Source organism: Zeus faber (assembly GCF_960531495.2).
Source record: "Zeus faber genome assembly, chromosome: 9".
NCBI lineage: Eukaryota > Metazoa > Chordata > Actinopteri > Zeiformes > Zeidae > Zeus > Zeus faber.
This window is the reverse complement of record NC_137197.1, coordinates 19789384-19810041: the sequence shown is the minus strand read 5'-3', so window position 1 is coordinate 19810041 and position 20658 is coordinate 19789384. Positions and strand designations below refer to the sequence as shown.

Sequence of the window (20658 nt, the reverse complement as noted above, 5' to 3'; positions counted from 1 at the left end):
TCTTCCATGTCACCGTCTCCTTTGAAGTGAGTGTTGTGATCTCCCGGTGCTGCCGGGCCGGGGTCAGATGTTGACATTTAACTGTGCCGACCAACCGCAGCCTGGTTTGAGGAGATGTACCTGAGGATGTTTGTTTCCCTGCGGTGTGTCTCCGGTTGCGTTCCAAGTCGCAGTACACGGGGCGCAGTTTAATATATATATATATATATATTTTTTTCCTCCTCAAAATACCCGCGGATACTTTTGAAGAGGGGGCGGGCAATCGATGGCTGGCGGACCTGTTACGGCCCCGCGGTCCACGCCACACGTGTCGATTGGATACAGCTCTTTAAAAAAGGCCTACCTTTTTTTTATCAACAATTATAAACAACAATGATGAAAACTTGGGTTGGAAAAATCTAATAAATTACTATTTTATTTTCTCAGTTGCCATATTCAGTTCATATTCCAATCAGCCACAACAAAACAAAGCAAGATATGTTGCGTTTCAGTTCAGTCCTAATGTGCATGAACAAACACATATGATTCATTAGTTTATATCATAGCAGTGTATGGCCTGCGATAGTAGTCTGGGCCCAAACAGGTAAAAAAGGTTCCCATCCTCGATTTAAAGGACCACACCCACCTGATCATTTTGCTGATGATGGCCCACTTTTTTTTATATGTTGATATTGTATCGATAGATATTGTCTCCATTTTTGGGTTTTTTAGAAAATCTGAACGAGAAATGGCCTTAAAACGATTATACACACATACTGTGTATGTGTTGACAGATACACATCTTTTTGTCAAAGGTATTTCATTTTTCATTGGTTCATTCCATTTGAAAAGGCAGAAGCTCCATTGCTTTAACATGGAATTAACAAATGCCAAACGAAATCGCTAAATCCAATAATGCGGCAGGAACACAGTCAGCGGTCATGTAAAACGTGCGTTGCTGACTCGTAAAGGGGACCAAAACACAACCAGACACCGGCGGGGTCCTCCAATATCTCCGATGGCATTAACCCACATTCTCCGCCGGTGTTTGGGTCTCCTTGCGTGTGTGACTTTGGAGCTGACCTTGTGGGCTTGTTGTCGAGGAGATGTCTCGGGTCCGGGCGGCGTCGGCGCCTCCTGTCCGGTGCGGATCATGATGCCGGTTGACATAAAAAGCCTTCAAATCTGCTTAGCGCTAAAAGTGCGGCTTTATCTCCCCGTGCCTTGGATTTAAGTATAATGCAATATAACACATGTGCAGGGAGGTTGCACCGACTGCTCCTCCCCTGGAAATGGAGGATTTCCACCGGGTGTAGATTATATACGGAGATAAAGGAGCTTTCGGACACCGTGTGGCAATATTGTTTTAGCTGCAAGTCAGTTTCCGCTCCTCGGAACTGAGCGCCGGGGCCGTTTGAATTATTGATATTATAACCGCGGCACATTGTGAGAAAACGTCCTTCCTCATCTTGCTCTAAAAGCTGGGCTCTGGCCTCAACGCGCGAGTCTTCCTCCTCTCTCCCCTCTCCTCCCCGACAACCAGGCGAAAGTAATGGATCCCCAGAGAGGGCGAGAGGGAGAGAGGGAGCCAGAAAGAGAGGCCAGCCACTTAGATCTCCACCCCTCCTCCTCCTCCTCCTCCTCCTTCTCCTCCTCCTCCTCCTCCTCCTCTTCCTCTCTTAAACGTATAGGTCATATCGCTCCATCAATCTTCCCCTAAACCAGCTTTTCCCACCGCCCTTCATCTCCACCCTGCAGAAACCCCGAATGACAGATTGACGGACTATTACAATTTCCTATAAATTGTTAGACCCCCTAACCCTGCCCTACAGAGTACAATATAATTTTTTTTGTTATTATTGCAGTGCACAGTGAGAGAAAAGTGGGTATCTCATTCAACGACCTAAATGCTGCAGCATTTGACATCTTGGCCAACGTACAAATGGGATTTTTGAATATAGTATATGAATGTATTCAATTCTCACGCTGCCTCCGGGGCGAATGAGAATCCGTCCGAATGCTTCCTCTCCTCCCAATAACAGGGTTAATATGGGATGTGCTGCGCGCGTCTCAATTCATTACCGTGTCGCCGCAGGTTCCAGGGCCCGGTTCGAGGACTCGGCGCCCCGCATCGCGGAGGACCCGTCCAACCTGGTGGTGTCCAAGGGCGAGCCGGCCACGCTGAACTGCAAGGCGGAGGGCCGCCCGCCGCCCAGCGTGGAGTGGTACAAGGACGGCGAGCGGGTGGAGACGGACCGGGACGACCCGCGCTCGCACCGCATGCTGCTCCCCAGCGGCTCGCTCTTCTTCCTGCGCATCGTGCACGGGCGCCGCAGCAAGCCCGACGAGGGCGTGTACACCTGCGTGGCCCGCAACTACCTGGGCGAGGCCATCAGCCGCAACGCCTCGCTGGAGGTCGCCAGTAAGGCTGTTGTTTTATTGATCACATCCACTCAGACATGCGTGTGAATAATAATTATGTACACGATAGCCAGCCATGGACTGAGATGATATGAACTAATGCATTATGAGGATTTTCCGACAGACAACTCTCAGATTTCATTTTAAATGATGTTTATTTATTTAGCATGGTTTGAATTTGGGCGTCTGGGCTCTTGCTGCTCATCACTCCCGGCGAGGTGCACAGACACGCAGGCATCCTGCTCGAGCTCCAGTGACCTCCAATATATATGAGAAATATAGGAGCGATGAGCTGCAATCCCCCCGCGTTGGATAGGAGAGCAGAGCACAACAGGTAGGTGCAGGGGAGGTGGAGGCAGCGCAGGCAGCAAAGCAGGTGGGGCAGGAGGGATTGGCTGCTTAAATTGGCCGACCCGCAGGGGCGTGGCAGCGCGTGGCGCCGTCGAGTTGTCTGACGGAACTAGCTCCGCAAGCTACGCCTCATTTCCTAAATAGGTAATTAGAAATACACGTGCATGTTATGCTGACTGAGCGTTGGGTGAGATTATTTGATCTGAAACTCTGCATACCTTGCTCTGTTCTGTGACAGCGGATCGGCATTCGAATCGAATATGGCTTATTTTTGTTTAATTTCCATGCCAAGATTTTCATCATGTCGTTTTTAAAATTGATGTTGAATAACGCACGGGCGACTGAAACAGTGACAGGAGGGCCGTAATAGGCCCGCGAGCCGCAGGTTGGCCACGCCCCGCTTTGTGGATGTGTGTACTTAAGTAAAAGTACAAATACCGTGACTCCAAATGACTCTAGAGAGAGTGGAAATACCAGGTTGACATTTCGACACAAATAATAATATAGAAGTACCTGCTCTTAAATGTACTTAAAGTATTAAAAGTAAAAGTACTCATCATATACGGTTCCCTGATCTAACTGAGTCTATAACATGACATAAAGTACCTACTGCAGCTTTTGTCCTCAGGCAGATCCTGATTACACTTAGTGCAGGTGGTGTCATTCACGACTTTGACGTACATAAATATAAATCAGGACAAAAAGAAAAACCTCAAGTGACAGGAAGCAGCTGTGTTAGAACTGCAGTAGAGTTAAAAAGTAAATGTGTTTGCCTCGAAATCCAACGGAGTAAAAACTGAAAGGCTCCCAAACGGAATACACCGAAGTAGTAATGTAAAAAATGTAAAAAAAAAAGTCCAAGGGCTTGCATACGGGTGTGTTGGCGTTTGTCTTTGTTTGTGTGTATTCCTGTGTGTGTGTGTGTGTGTGTGTGTGCGCGCGCGTGTAGGGTTGTTTTTAATGCATATTGAAGAGCGGGCGCCGTAGGAATGCAAAGATCTGGATATAAAAAGATCATTTCCTGGAGTTAATTGCTTGTGCAAGGGTGATGCTGCCTAAAAAAGGCGGCGCAACAAGGAAGTGAAGACGAGCCTCCACCCTGCACCGCCGTCTTCCCCTCCTCCCTCGCCGCGCCGAGCCCGGACGCAGACGCTCCTCGCGGCTTCGGGAAATGGATTAGTCGGAGCGTTGATTAGGGGGGAGAGGGCGGAGGGAGCGAGGGAGGGAGGAGGGGGAGGGCATCCCAGCAAGCAGCGGCGAGACGCTTCCTCTACGTGCTCCTGGCTCGCCGACCTCGCCACCTCAAAGCCCACGTCCGAAAATAGGGACAACGACTCGCTCGTGTACGGCGGGGGCGGAGGGACATAAGCAGCTGCGTCGAATTAAAAAAAAAACAAACAAAAAAAACAAAACCCGCTCATTACGGAAACGGTGTAAAAACAGCCTCAGAACATTTCCCCGCTCGTCGTTGGTCTCGGAGCCGCCGAGTCACGGCGCGACACGATGAATCACCTGCGGGCGGCGGGTGAGTAGCGCCGCCGGTGACCACCTGCGTCGCCCGGGGGCGGGCGGGGAGGGGCGGGGCAGGTGCTAAGACGGCGTTGGCGGTCGTCCCCGAATCGGCCCGCCGCCCCCCTCCGCCTGAGATCACGCTGACACCGGGGTAATTAGTGACCCAATTATATCTGGCAGGCGGGCGGTGGCACATTTAAGGGAGGTCACTCTGAGCTGGTGGTCTCTGGAAAGGTTGTGTGTGTGTGTGTGTGTGTGTCAGCGTTTGTACTCGAGTGTGTGTGTGTGTGTGTGTGTGTGTGTGTGTGTGTGTCGGGGCAACAGGTGGGAGAAGACAGAGCTTTAATGCCTGACTGAGCGGTAATTAATAGCGTGGCATCTGTCGGCGAGGCCGGGACCTCGCTGGAGGAGACGGGGGAAGCGCCGGCGTTTTGACCGCCGCCGACTGCGCTCGTTCCGGGGGGGGGTGGGGGGGGACCCGACGTTCCCGATGAAATGGTGAAACGGGGGAGCGGCGGCCGAGGCCCCGCTGGCGCCCGCGGTGGCCGCACTGAGCGTTTGGAAGCGAGTGAGGATGATGTTTTTTCTGACGCTTCATCAGTTTGTCCAAAGCCTCCCTTCTTTTGTCTTCTGCATTATCACATTCTAAATGAATGAATAAATGAATTTGGACGTCCGCAGCGCCTCTCTGTAACAAACAAACCAACCAACCAGCCAACAAACAAGTGAATGACTGAATGAATGGATACGTGAATGAATGAATGAATGAATGGATGGATGGATGAATGAATGAATGAATGAATAAACGAACGAATGAATGAATGAACGAACATTGAACGTTTGAATTTTATTAAGCATCTCTCTGTCAGATGCGTGCTTTCCTTGATTGAAGGGATGAATGAATGAATGGATGAATGAATGAATGAACGAATGAATGAATGAACGAACATTGAACGTTTGAATGTTATTCAGCATCTCTCTTTGTCAGATGCGTGCTTTCCTTGATTGAAGGGATGAATGAATGAATGAATGGACGATAAATAATAAATTAATGTATGAATTGGAATGTTCTGAACCATCTCCAGGAATCAATGAAAAAATGAATGAATGGATGAATGAACGAATGCATGAATGACTGAATGAATGAATGGATGAATGGATGAATGAATGGATGAATGAATGAATGAATGAATGAATGAATGAATGAATGAATGAATGAATTAGTGGGTGAATGAATGAATGCATTTGACTGTTCTGCAGCACCTCTCTGAAAGCCTCTCTGTGCTAGCCTTGCTTGTATGAATGAATGAGTGAATGAATGGATGACTGAATTAATTAATTAATGCCTTTGAATGATCTGCAGCACCTCTCTGTAAGATGCATGCTTTGCTTGTATGAATGAAGGAATCAATGAAAAGATTAATGAATGAATGAATGAATGAATGACTGAATGAATTAATTAATAGGTGAATGAATGAATGAATGAATAAATGAATGAATGCATTTGACTGTTCTGCAGCACCTCTCCATGTCGTGCTCTGCTTATAAAAGCCGACAGCAGCCCTCGCTGTGTTGTCTTTACTTATTTTATTTATTCAAGCTGCTTTGATCCAGACGCGTGTATTTCAATGCGAATCAAACACTTGTCCCTGGAGGAAAGAAAGAAAAGAAATCACACGGACGCACACAGTACTTTGGCTGGATTAGAATAAAGTGGGACGAATAAAAAATAAAACTCGCTGAAAGGGCTTTGGAGACAGATGTTCCTCTTACTTCTGATGAGGGGATTATGGAGTTTGGGCTTGAGCTCGCTTCTTGGACTCCCCTGCTTCCTCTCGCCGGCAGGAACCCGGAGAGGAAATCCTCCGCGGCGGCCGAGCAGCTTTTTATTCATGTGTTTGTGCTGCGTCGTGGTTAAAACGCGTCCTTCGTCCTTGGGTTGGTTTCGGAATTCGTCGGCCGCGTTTGTAATTGAAGCGTTCTCGGGGAAGCGGGAGAAGCCACGCGGAGGATTGTAGCAACGTCTCCAAAGTGTCGCTTCATCCCCTCATCAACATATTTTGGACAATCTTGGGATTAGAGCAATTTCTCTTCTCTGTAAGCAAAGCCTCCATTAGCTTGGACGGGCCAGTATTATGGCAATGGGATTAGTCCACCTCCCTAATGGGTTTAGGACTCCACTCACAGACAAAAGAACAATAGTTTCCTAACAGCTTGTTCCCGGGATTTATACTTCCACTGTCCGCTAACCTGGTAACCTGCTCTCTCTATCCCTCCATCATGGCTCTCACCTGTTTACTTGTTTCCCCATTTTCCCATTTACCTTTATGGAGCTTCTATCTGTCCCAATGCTGCCAGTTAGAACACATTCTACCACCATAGAAAGATGGGTGGATGGATGGATGGATGGATGGATGGACGGACGGACGGACGGACGGATAGATAGATCATCCCTGGAAGGAAAATGTGGTCTTAGAGCAGCTCACATCAAAATAACAGGCAATAATAATAAGTTATAATAATAATAAAAGATAACATATGATTGAAAAAAATGCCTGTATACAATAAGCCTAAAATTAACTAAGGAATAGAAAAAATTGCCAATATACAATAAAACAAACCCCAAAAATTGCAGTACATATACTATGTGTAAAAGGGTGGTAAACAATCAAAACAAACAAACAAAATACGCATGAAGGTGTTCTCTGTATTTATATGATGCGGGATTACATTACATTAAGTCATTTAGCAGACGCTTTTATCCAAAGCGACTTACAATTGTTCAAACACCGACGGACGCAGCCATCAGGAGCAATTAGGGGTTAATTGTCTTGCTCAAGGACACTACAGCATGCTAGCAGGAGGAGCCTGGGATCGAACCAGCAACCTTTAGATCACTAGACCACCAGCTCTACCTCCTGAGCTACCATCCCCCTGATTACAATATACACGTTAGAAACGGCGCAATAAACTCCTTCACAGAGGTAAATTATTCTCTTGTCCTTTCCGCCTATTTCTTGAGGAAAAAATAAAAAATAAAAACACCAGCAGATGGCCTTTCCACAGTCCTAAAGCTCCGCTCCGCTAAGCACCGCACACAGAGATAAATGTCACTTAAAAAGACAGTGATGAATATTCTGGTGGGATTAAAATCTCTTAATCTGCACATCCCTGAAAAATCTAAGTTATGGAAAATGAATCTCTGGTCCGCGCTACATAGAGAACCATTTGAATAATAATAATAATAATAATAATAATAGTAATAATAGTAATAATAATAATAATAATAGTAATAATAATAACAGTAATAATAGTAATAATAATAATAATAATAGTAATAATAATAATAATAGTAATAATAGTAATAATAATAATAATAATAACAAAACCTTTAGCTTTTTGCTCGGCCACTATTAAAGCTTACAGGAGGCCAAATTGAGTTTTGGGTGGGTGGGGGCGGGTGGGGTTCCCCGTAGAGGAAGGGGTCAAACATCTGATGCCGTGACATTTTAATCCCCTCCCCCGGAGGGGTAAGAGGGTGAACGCCGGGTGGAGGGTGCAGCCGAGGACAGGTTTAATCGCAGTGTGTCTGACAAGGTAAATTGGGGACGTTCACCCCCCCGACAAAATGAGCCACCGGGGCCCCCCCGTCTCTCCTTCACGCGGCGGATGCATTCTATTGTGGGATCGCGGCCCCTGGAACGGAGCGAAGGAAGGCTCCTGTGATGTGACGGGGGGCTTTCAAGTGTGAGGGAGAAGGGATTCACATTAACTTGGCGGCGGCTTCAAAGAGCTGTTGGTTCTGCCGCCGCGTGCGTGTTTGGGGGAGTAATCTGAGCGCCGCCTGCTGCTCTCGAGCAGGGATTTCAAATATAAAGTAGTCGCACTTTTCAAGCTCCTGCGCCCAGGGACTCTGAATTCTGACAATAAAGGCTGAAGGTGTGTGTGTGTGTGTGTGTGTGTGTGTGTGTGTGTGTGTGTGTGTGTGTGTGTGTGTGTGTGTGTGTGTGTGTGTGTGTGTGTGTGTGTGTGTGTGTGTGTGTGTGTGTGTTTTTGTGTGAAAGAGAGGTTTTTCGGAGGGGGGGGATTAGCTCCATGCCCGTAACTTCTTCTTTTCCTTTTTTTCCCCCCTTCACTTCACTTCGCTCACCACGGTGCCGAAACAAAAGTCGCAGCGCCGCCGTCTAGCCGGGGCTCCGTACAGATAGCGGTCTAAAAATAATGCGGCGCTTTCAATTAGCCGTTCGGCTCGGCGGAGCGTTTCAAACAGGCAGCCGAGGGAGCCGGGGGTCCGGTGTTATTTGGCGAACGGGGGATTTTATTTTATTCTTTCCCGCCGGAGGAGGAGGGGAGGAGGGCGAGCTCAGCTTGACCGACCGGCTGGTGGTAGTCCGTTCCCCTGCCTCCGCTTGACCGGACCTTCCAGGACCTTCCAGGGCCTTCCAAGTCTGGGGGGGGGCGGGCGACCCTCGTGGCGTGGCGGTCCCTCTCCTGCCCTGTAAGGGAGATGGAGGGGGCAGAAGTGATGGAGGTGGAGTGGGGGATGTAGGGGCGCTTTTAAAAACTAGGTGGACAGATGTCCAGGCTGCCCCCAAAAAAAACAACCTCCCCAGTCCGGGGATTATTCATTTAGCCAGATCCAGATCACCCCCCCCCCCCCACCCGTCTCTCAACCTTTTTGTGGGTCTGACGATGATGTCACTCTGTAATCACCTCTACTCTGAAATGCATCCATGTGATAAGAAAATACGTAATAAACATTTGAGGCATAAGCAACGGTTCTAACTGCGATACGACCGCTGGCCACGGCCCCCTGCGGAGAGAGCACACGAAGAGACTTTTTAAATACCGATTTTATTGAGACTCTGACACTTTATGTTGCTGTATTTTACTATTTTATTGTTGCTATTTTCACCATTTATTATGTTGATATTTGCACTTCTCGTTAAGCAAATTGGTTTGGTCCAACCCCTTTGTCTACTTGCATTTTACAGCGATTAAAGGAGTTGTTATGGACTTTTTTTTATTCCTTTTTTTATTGTTGTGAATTGTTATGGTCTTATCAGCGGGGGCAATGATGGGAGCCTGTCTCATTATAACACATCATAATGGTGCTGTAATGGTTAGCTCATGTTGATCTGGGTAGATGGATGGATGTATGGATGATGGATAGCTGGATAGAAGGATGATGGATGGATGGATGGATGGATGGATAGGTAGATAGATGGATGGATGGATAGACAGACCGACGGACAGACAGACAGATAGATAGATAGGTGGCACATGATGACATTCTCCTTTGGGCTCAGACAGAGAGACAGATGAGTGATGGCCGTCATGGCTGCCTCTCTCTCTCTCTCTCTCTCTCTCTCGCTCTCTCTCTCTCTCTCTCTCTCTCTCTCTCTCTCTCTCTCTCTCTCTCTCTCTCTCTCTCTCTCTGATGTTGTTTATGTGCGTCCACTCTCGGCCCCAGGATACCTGATCATTATTTTCGTTATTACTCCCAAAATAAGACCAGACACGACTGACATGGCACCCGGCGTCCGCGTCTGCAGGTCGTTCATGCCTTGTGGCTTAAGGAGACTCAGTAGTTTAACCCCGTAATACACGTTAATGCCCGGTGTAAACTCAGTCAGATTACAGCGTGGGGGCTCCCACTAATTACACAAACTCACCACATGCTTAGTTACAGCCTCACGTCATTGGAATCACATTGTCATTACATGTGCAATGTCTTTCAACGAGGGGTTCATGTCATCACACAGATTGGATTAATGACGTCTTATCCAATCTTATTATCTTATCATCAGTGGTGCTTGAAGGACTGTGTCCATCTATGTCTGTCTGTCTGTCTGTCTGTCTGTCTGTCATGACACCCTGAGTGTATTAGCATCAGCTCCACTTCGTGGGGCCACGTCTCACCCGATGTTTTCCTTGCGTCAGTCGCTGCATCCGAGTGGAAGACATGGGAGGTGGCGACTCCATCCTCCTCCTCCTCCTCCTCCTCCTCCTCCTCCTCCTCCCCCCGTCGTCTCTCACGGAGGACAAACCCCAAACTCCCAGGGTGATACACGGGGACGGACGGCGTTCCCTTACAAGCGAAGCGGTGTTTGCAATCAGAGACACATTAATGCGGAGGCCGGCCCACCTCTCAAGATTTAAGATTTAAGATTCAAGAGGTTTATTCGTCACATACATATACATACTTTCATACATATATGCAATGAAATGTAATGCAACGCACCCGGTGATTACACACAATATGTCCAAGGAAAATTTCTTTCTACTAGACCAGCTAACTGAAACGTAATACAGTAAGTCGAATACTCTATATATAGAGTATATAATATATAGAATAAAATAAAATAAAATAAAATGGAATAGATAAATGGAATAGGCTTACATATATGGGATAGACTTATGTATATGAGATAGGCAATTATGTATATACAGATATGTGCATTAAAGTGGCATGTGAATAAAGTGAGGTAGTGTTTGTGGGATAATACAGCACAGTATACAACAGTACGGTTCAGCACTACGGTAACACCGAACAACCCAGAACAGTGACACAGTATGCGGTACAGTATGCTACATACAGTACAGTAAGGTAGTGGAGCCTATGTGTGTGGCTCAGTGAGGACCCCTGGTGAGGTCAGCATTGACAGTTCTTATGACTCGCGGGAAAAAACTCTATATCAGTCTCTCTGTTCTCGCTGTGTGACTGCGGAGGCGCTTGCCTGACCGCAGCAGCTGGAACAGTCCGTTGTTGGGGTGGTGAGGATCCTTCATGATCCTGCGTGCTCTGCTACTACACCTCCTGGTGTATAAGTCCTGCAGGGAGGGGAGGGTAGTTCCAGTGGTACATTCGGCTGAACGCACCACCCTCTGCAGGGCCCGCCTGTCCTGAGCAGTACAGTTCCCAAACCAGGCAGTGATGTTGCCTGTCAGGATGCTCTCCACTGCTCCAGAGTAGAAGGACTTGAGGATCCTCCCGAGACCCGGAATTTCCTCAGCTGCCTGAGGTGGTATAAGACGTGTGAGAGTGTCTGTTTGTAAAGTCCATGTTAAATCCTCTGTGATGTGGAACCCAGGTACTTGAAGCTGCTCACCCTGTCGACAGAAGTCCCATTAAGCACCAAGGGCGTGTGCGTCCTCGATTGTGATCTTCGCCTAAAGTCCACAATCAGCTCCTTAGTTTTGCTGACGTTCAGGTGTAGGTTGTTGTCCTTGCACCAGAGTGACAGGTCAGCCACCTCCTCGCGGTAGGCCTTCTCGTCGCAGTCGGTGATCAGGCCCACGACAACGGTGTCGTCAGCAAACTTGATGATGGTGTTGGAGCTGGACCTGGCCACACAGTCATGTGTGTACAGGGAGTACAGTAGGGGGCTGAGGACGCAGCCCTGGGGTGATCCTGTATTCAGGGTGAGGGAGCTGGACATGTGCTTCCCCACCCTAATCACCTGGGGCCGGGCTGTGAGGAAGTCCAGAATCCAGGCACACAGCAGAGTATTCAGTCCGAGCTCCTTCAGCTTGACAGCCAGTCTGGTGGGAACTATGGTGTTGAAAGCTGAACTCTAATCGATGAACAGCATTCTCAGCATTCTCTCCTTCTCTCGCTCGGGCTAAATTATGAATGCAGTGTTATTTGTTTACTGGACGGAGAGATGTGCATTAGTCATCGGTTCTGACAGGAGCAACAGCCGAGCAGGACGCGGGGAAACGCCAAAGCCCGGAGTCGCACAGCAAGGACGTTGGCAGGCGTATGAGCGCTCATGCACGTGCGGCGATAATGATCACCTCTCACTCCGTGCGGGGCTGTTTGTCTGAAAAAGCATCATGAAAGACGGTGAAATGACCCTCAAAAAAAATGCGTCGGGGACAAATTTCACTCTGCGGGACAAAAAAAGGGCGCTCTCGGCGATTAATCGGCGCGGATCAGTTCCATTTTCGGTCGGCGGGCGGGGTAGACGCATTCCTCATCGCGTCCATCTCTTATCGCATCGTATCAAATTTCTTTTTCGTCCTCCTTCCCCCCCAGTCCTGCGAGACGACTTCCGCCAGGCGCCGAGCGACGTGGTGGTGGCGGCCGGCGAGCCCGCCGAGCTGGAGTGCGTGCCTCCGCGCGGCCACCCCGAGCCCAGCGTCTCCTGGAAGAGGAACAACGCCCGCATCGGCACCAAGGACGAGCGCATCTCGGTGAGTCCGTCGCCGGCCCGGCCCGGCCCCGTGATGGTAATTAAAACCACACTGAGCAAGGTTAAAAAACAAGCCGTCATTAATAAGGGGAAAAAAAAACAAAAAAAAAACCTTGATGGAGCTGGTCACGTTAATGAACGTGATGATTAATGCTCAGGAGAATTTTCCCCGCGGATTTTATTCCCGTTATTTATTTATTCTTTGTCTGCGTGTTTGATTTTCAGATGCGCGGAGGCAAACTGATGATCTCCCACACCAGGAAAAGCGATGCCGGCATGTACGTGTGCGTGGGCACCAACATGGTGGGCGAGCGGGACAGCGACCCCGCCGAGCTGGTGGTGTACGGTGAGCCGCGTCTGAGGCCACGTCGTCGTAGAGCTGCCTCTCCAGGGAGCCCCCGTTTTTTTCTGCCGCGATAATTGCCTCAAATTCAATCAACCAAGTTCCAATCCCTGCAATATTTGCGTGAACTTGCAATTTTGCTAAACTGCCTGAATTGCGGCTTTTCCAAACTTCCAGCTTTTATCAAATCAACCGACGCCTTTAAGTTTTTTGCTGAGGCTATGTCACATCGTTAGACAGTACTGATGTTGAACACTTATTTTATGCCCTTATTACTGGGACCAAAACCATGGTCCGGCCACACTCAGATGAGTCTAGCCCAGGGGTCGAGAACCTTTTTGGCTGGGAGAGCCATAAAAGCCAAATATTTCTAAATGTATTTCCTTAGGAGACAGATAATATTTAATAAAATTGAATGCAACTTAATGCATGCATTTTTTTAGTAAGGCATACATTTTTAACGTATAACACATCTCTGAGTACTTAAAAAAGCGCTATATATAATACATTCCTCTTTATTGCATGTATGGTTTTGCTGGTGGCCTTGTAGTCTGGTTCCTACATAGTGAAGTTGAGCTTCATGCTGCGTTGAGGCTTCCATCAGTTCAACGTGAGCGTAGCTTGCTCTTAATGTTTCTCAGATGCCAGAAAGACTGCTCACATGCGTATGTAGAGCCAAACATGGTCAACACAGCAATACTACTCCGTGACGGGAAGCTTGTTGCGAGTTTTAAGAATCAGCTGGTCTTCAGGTTCAAGTTTAAGAGATTATTTGTCACATGCATATTGACATTTTTTCCATTTCTGTCCACTTGTGTTCAGCTGATTGGTCCGACTCGAGGCAGGGAGTTTTCTTAATGTTCGTCTGTCTTACAGAGGGGATCGGCGCACGGGCTCGTAAGCAGCCCAGCAGTGGAACGCCGTTCCTCCTGCGCCCAAGATGATCATTATTATCCACAATTATTATAATAATCCTCAGTCATATATATGATTGTGGCCTGCGTGCCGCATATTGAAATGAACAATAAAACTCTCGCCATGTCGGCGCACCGCGGTCAGAAAGACTCCATCCCCCTCCCTAAACACTTACCTGTGGGCAGAGACTCCCACAAGTGGCGCCTGAGCAGAGACCCGGGAGGGGCCGAGTAAAAGGCGCCTGGAGTCTTTCTGTGGTCCGCAGCCAGTGCTTGACTACGCCCCTTTGTCCGGCACATTTAAATTTAGAATTTTATTTTCCAAATTTTTATTTCTCTTCCCTGTTTTACTTTAAAATGACACAGAATAATTATTTATTACTTGTTTACTGTAAAGAAAAATTTTAGCTCAAATTTGTCTGCAAGCCATATACTGTCATCAAAAGAGCCATAATTGGCTCGCGAGCCATATGTCCCCGACCCCTGCTCTAGACTCACAAATTTGGCGATTTCATATAAAATAATAAAAAATAAAATAAAAATTTTTGAAAACAATTCTAAGAGATTGATGTACTAAAATATTTCCAGAGGTTGGAATCTGAAAATGCGAAATCAACCCTTTTTATGGCAGAAAATAAAAGGCGGAGGGGAGACGCAGCGCTGTCGGTCTTTAATGGTTAAAGCCGCAACGCTGACAACGGCGACGCTTCAGGTTCCCTCCATTCCCTCCCATTGGCTCATCATCCACTGCTTCATGTAATTATCAAAATGAAATAGTGATGCATGTCCGATAAATGTTTCGATACCGATCTGCCGCGGGGGGCCTCGCCGGCATGGCCGCCTCCCAACCGCCTCCCAACCGCTGACGCTTGATCAATCTGCCACGAGACTCCTCGAGCCCAAGCACCGAGCACTCAGAGTGTGTCGCTGCGGCTGATTGGACGAAGGCGCTGCTCTCAAACGGGAAAAACAGATGGACCCAAACTTTCACACATTCCAACCGCCCGTGCTGTCTTAAGTCGATCTTGTTTTCCTTTCAGAAATAGAAGTGATTCGATGAAGAAGGAATAGCGATTGGATTTGATTTGATCAAAAATGATAGAATAAAATGGAATAAAAAATGGATTTCTTTGACTAAACCATTTTAATTACTTTTTTTCTCTGTTGTCAGGCAGAAAATAAAATATATATCGAAAAAAAAATGATATTGGCCATTCAGCCTTTCGGTTTCCGGTGCAGGGAGCTCTTTATTTGAGTTGTCTGACTCGGTCGGCTTCCCAAAGCACTTAAAAGAAATTAAAATTTGACGAGAACAGCGATGAGATAATTTGGTGTTGATAATTTATACGGCGAAATCTGACAAATCACGTGCACCGAGCGTGGTGTGGTGAAGTCACCGAGTTGATGCAGCTGCTGATTGTTTTACGTAACGATTCTATCTTGTTCAGTGGATTTAGGATTTCATCTGGTGAACGTCCCCGTGTCTGGAACCAGGGGTTTTTTTTCAGGAGGGACTGAGCTCCTCCGGTTCTAAAAATAGCTCCACATCACTGTTCGGCGCTGGGTTTATTCAAGGTTTTCGGGGCTTACGGAAGCTGACGCCCACACAAAACTCAGATGACGTGGTTCTTGTTTTGAAGGTGGGAAAATGGTCTATTTTCAGGCCTCAGAGGTCTCAGAAATGAGAATTTCTCTTTTTCGGGTTTTTCATTTTATCCATTTGTTTGAGATGTGAAAATCGAATTGTGGTTCATTTTTTAGAGTTTTCGAATGAAATGATGGCGGGAAGGCGAAATGAAAGTAGCGAAAGGCCAAATGAAATGAAAAAAAACAGTAGAAAATTGAAGCTCTCAACAGGCAAATGACTCCACTCTGCCTTTCCTCAGGTACTATTTCTCCTTTGGTTTCTGTTTTCTGTCTCTCATTATATTAATGCTTATGTTTTGTCACTATCAGCTTTTGTTTCTTTGTAATAAATAAACCATATAAACCATTCCATAAACCTACTCATAGGTTTATTGAACACGTTCATAATATGTTGTAAAAAAAATACTATAATGTTGAGAGACAACACGATAAAGTAAAAATATATATACATTTATTATATTTTAGGGCCCTTTTCATATGGACCACATAGACATTGAACGATCTCCATCATTCCTCTGCAAATGAACTTAATGCTCAAGTAATTCTAGTAGTAGATCTATGATATGGGCGATTTGGGCCCGTGCCCATAGGCCCCAGAGCTCGGGGGGCCTCGGTGATGGGAGAAAAAAAAATGCAGACACAAAAAAGCAGAAATATGACACAAAGCTCCATAACTTCTAAAATTATTAAAATGTGCGTAATCAACACGTGGCGCTCGCACAGGGCGCCACAATTGCAATTTCTGGGTTCTATAATATACTAAAATTAATTGTCTGTATTGTATTAAATTTACATTTAAATCCTCCTAAATGAAACTGACCTGAACTACGCACGTTTTGGTATTTTTAGAGCTTATAGAGCTTATTGTGCAGAATCACCGGGAGTCATGACATTTCACTGCATATATGTATGACCCTACGTATATGTATGTGACTAATAATCTCTTGAACTTGAACTTGAAGCTTGACCCATTCTCTCGCTCTTGATCGTAATCCAATCAGAAGGACATAAAAGTTGCCGTGGCGGGGAGAGATTGGGTGGCCGCGGCAAAATGGCTGCACCCGGCCTGGGTGTGTGTGTGTGTGTGTGTGTGGGGTGGGGGGATTCAGATGGGAGATTCAATACTTTTCTCCCAATCACACGACTGTAACTTTGATCGGTGCGTTGGAAAATACGCATTTGACCGTTTTTTTTTTCTCCGATGTTGCCACAGAGCGTCCGGTCCTGATGCGGCGGCCGGTGAACCAGGTGGTGATGGAGGAGGAGACGGTGGACTTCCTGTGCGACGTGCACGGAGACCCCGCGCCCACCGTGCGATGGCGGCGGGAGGAGGGGGAGCTTCCACGGGGGAGGTGAGCGAGGGTTGCGGAGGTGAAGGGGAGACGGAGCTTCGCCTTGGCAGCTGAGGGTTCTTTGGCGGGAGGTGATTGCTCCGCGGGGGAGGGGAAGGTTCTTTGGGAGAGGTGAGGGTTCCTCATGGGAGCTGAGGGTTCAGGGGAGAGGTTAGGATTCCATAGGGGACGTGAGTGTTCCACTTGGAAGGTGACGGTTTCTTGGGGGAGGTGAGGATTCCTTGGGCGAGTTGAGGTTCGCACAGAGGAGGTGAGGGTTGCACTGCGGAGGTGAAGGTTCCTTGGAGGAGGTGAAGGTTACTGGGCAGAGGTGGGTGTTCCACAAGGGGGTAGGTGACAGTTCCTCAGAGGAGATGATGGTTCCTCTGTAGGAGAGGCTATCTCGGGCCAGGTATGGGTTCCTCTGAGGAGGTGAAGGTTCCTCAGAGGAAGTGAGGGTTTCACGGAGGAGGTTAAGACGGCTCATAGGGGGGTGGTAGCTCAGGCGGTAGAGCTGGTGGTCTAGTAATCTAAAGGTTGCTGGTTCGATCCCAGGCCCCTCCTGCTAGCATGCTGTAGTGTCCTTGAGCAAGACACTTAACCCCTCATTGCTCCTGATGGCTGCGTCCATCGGTGTTTGAACAATTGTAAGTCGCTTTGGATAAAAGCGTCTGCTAAATGACTAAATGTAAATGTAAATGTTCGGGGAGGTGAGGGTTCCTCAGGTGAGGTGAGGGTTCCCCAGAGGAGGTTACGGTTCCTCGGGGAGGTGAAGGTTCCTCAGGGGAAGTGACGGTGCCTCTGTGGAGGTTAAGGTTCCTCGGGGGAGCTGATGGTTCAATGGGGGAAGTTTGCATTCCTCAGAGGAGGTGAAGTTTCCCCAGAAGAGGTTAAGGTTCCTCTGGGGAAGTGAGGGTGCCTCTGTGGAGTTTAAGGTTCTTTGGGAGAAGTGAAGGTTCCTCGAGGGAAGTAAGGGTGCCTCTGTGGAGGTTCAGGTTCCTTGGGGGAAGTGAGGGTGCCTCTGTGGAGGTTAAGGTTCCTCGGGGGAGACGAGGCTTCCTCGGGGGAGTTACGGGTTCCTCCCGGGAGGTGAAGGTTCCTCAGAGGAGGTGAGGGTTCCACTGGGGAGGGGATGAGAAGGTTCCTTGAAACCGATAAGGGGGAGACGGAGCAGCCCATGAACCAAACTGAGACATCCAGAGGTTTGCAACGTTGCATTATTGTGCCGGCAGTTCATGACTTAATTAGAGGGACCCCATATTCACTAAAGTGATGAATATTGTATTGGAGGAACCTGACCTAGAAAGCATAATGTCAGAACTCATTTATTTATGTGTCTGTATCCTACAACGAGCTAGTTACTGTATCTTTAGGTCACTTTCAGAACATTAAAGAGGAATTTGTGCTGTGTCTTTCCTCACATTAAGGAAATGGCCTTTAAACGTTAATTAAGTCAAACTTACTATTGAGATTGTTGTTGTTGTTTTTGTTTAGTGTGACATGGATTATCCACTGCTAAACAGTGGATTCTTTTTTATGACGCACACGCAGTCCTTGAGGCATATCGTTTGAATAGTGATATTTTCTTTTCTTTTCCCGTCCCCCAGGTTTGAGATCCGAAACGACAACAGTCTGCGTCTGTTGAGGGTGCAGGAGGAGGACGAAGGGACGTACACGTGCACGTCTGAGAACAGCGTGGGAAAAACGGAGGCTTCGGCCATGCTGCAGGTCCACGGTATGACAGCGAACGCGCGTGTTTGCATTGCATGCAGCGGCTTATCTTGTTGGCGTCAGGCAGATTTGACTTGATCTGATTCGGTCACGTGACCTGTGCATCTGCAGTACTGCATGTATCCACTAGATATCATAGTATATAGCAGTAGTTATCAGTAAAAAAACTCACAAATAATAATAATAATAATTATATAATAATAATAATAACAACAATGATAATAACAATAATAATAATAATAATAATAATAATAATAATAATAATAATAATAATTATAATAATAATAATTATTATTGTTATTATTATTATTATTATTATTATTATTATTATATAATTTTGTAAATGCCTTTCATGGAACAAAACGAATAAAAAATAATAAAGCCGTAATAATAATATTTACCGTAATTTTGGCTTAACACTGTAGTGCTTTCTTCCAAGTCGTGTGTTGGCCCAGTGAATTATGTACTATATATTATATATTGTATATAATATATGCTGTTTTTTAAGATTAGTAAAGTGTGTGATGTCATCTGCTGACATGCTATTGCCGCAGTGCAATCTGATTGGCTTAAAAACGTCTTCTTTTTTTTAAACATTAAATCTGATTTGTTGAAAGCTGCTCCTGGCATGCAATTTTAGTTTTTGGAAGTAAATGCGTCCCAGAGTGGAGTTACACGGCAGTAAATTGTTAGAGCAAGAACAGCCGGTTAATCCGAAAATGGATTCCAGTGGCGTAATGGGTGTGCAATGCAGCGGCTTTGTCTACCCTTTATAGGTCAGTGATGCACTTTATACACTGATACACTCACACTGCACTTACACACCAAAAAAAGATCCAAAAACATCATCAGATTGGACTCAATTGGAGCAAATGAAAAGAATGCTTTAGTTTGTTTAACCTAGATTTTCAAGGTTGTCTGACTTAAAATCGTTATTTGAGAAACACAATATTAGGACTTTCCCATTCCCCATTTTAAGTTGAGAAAAGCCCCCAAAAGTATAGATTTTGGAGATAGAAGCATTTTTTCGCCAATTGATCCATTTTCTTTCAGTGTACATACAGAAAGGTGTTGTCATAATTCACAATTGAAGTCATCACTTAAGAAGACACTACCTGGCATGCCCATTACTTGTTTAAATCCATGTGTGAGTGAATGAGCGTTTGGATTGGTTGTGGTGTGTGTGTGTGCGTGCGTGTGATAGCATGGTGGCGGGGCCGGTCTCTCTCTCCAGCAGCTTATGCTAAACCGTATGGATTACTCCATGTGACAGATGTTTGCTTGACAGATGTGATCTCTAACATGCCACCAGAACGCTGCAGTCACCACTCTGAGATGTGGTCTCTCGCCCTCTCGCTCTCTCTCGCTCTCGCAGTCTCTCTCTCTCTCTCTCTCTCTCTTTCTCTTCGCCAATCATTCATTCATGTTGTCGTCTTGTCTCTCACTCAGTCAATGTGTCTGTTTTGGCTTTGATTGAACTTTACTCAACTTTACTTTATTTTCATCTATCCATCTATCTATCTATCTATCTATCTATCTATCTGTCTATCTGTCTGTCTGTCTGTCTGTCTGTACATTGTTCTATTCTGTATTCACCTCCTTCATTTCTCACATGTTTCCTTCTGTGTCGTCACTCCAGTCAGTCAGCCCTTTCTGTAAGTTTACTCTCCAGTATATTCATGTTTAATCACTCCTACATACCATAGTAAGTCACATCTATCTCCCGTAGATATCACGACGCCCCCCACCCCCACCGGTGTGTGTGACGGCACACAGAGGATGTTCCAGCATTGCAATCAGCCACTAAGTCTCAGACACTGCAACTTTTTAATGCACCACAGATTAGAGGCGGCTATCAGACCCACATCTGGCACGCCGGGGTTTTGTGATGTGAGAAAGAAAGAGTGTGTCAGTGGAGTTTGACACCGTGTTTAATCTCCTCCTCATTTGCTTACACTTTAAATGCAGCTGCCGGGATTTTTGATTACATCCGAACCTCGGAAGCTTTTCACTTTAAGCGACCGGTAAATTAACTAATGGCAGAATATACTGTTTATGACACTATGAAGCTAGAATTATTATTATAATTGTTTCATAGCAATTTAATTATTATTATTATTATTATTATTATTATTATTATTATTATTATTATTATGAGGGGTCGGATGGAACCCGATTGTTATTGTTCGAATTATATTATTTTTCTTCTCCTTGGCACTTATCGGGCTAAA

General features: G+C 46.4%; 1 protein-coding gene across 1 annotated transcript in view; it reads left to right on the top strand.

Moving 5' to 3' along the window:
- Positions 1-2028: 2028 nt before the first annotated feature.
- Positions 2029-20658, top strand: part of LOC307234820 (roundabout homolog 2) — a gene marked incomplete at both ends in the record, with an annotated part of 40261 nt that continues 21631 nt past the window's right edge. The window contains 5 exons of the mRNA XM_080006683.1: positions 2029-2401; positions 12305-12462; positions 12687-12807; positions 16579-16717; positions 18304-18431. Coding sequence (XP_079862809.1) covers positions 2029-2401; positions 12305-12462; positions 12687-12807; positions 16579-16717; positions 18304-18431 — 919 coding nt within the window. The remainder of the gene's footprint in view (positions 2402-12304; positions 12463-12686; positions 12808-16578; positions 16718-18303; positions 18432-20658) is intronic.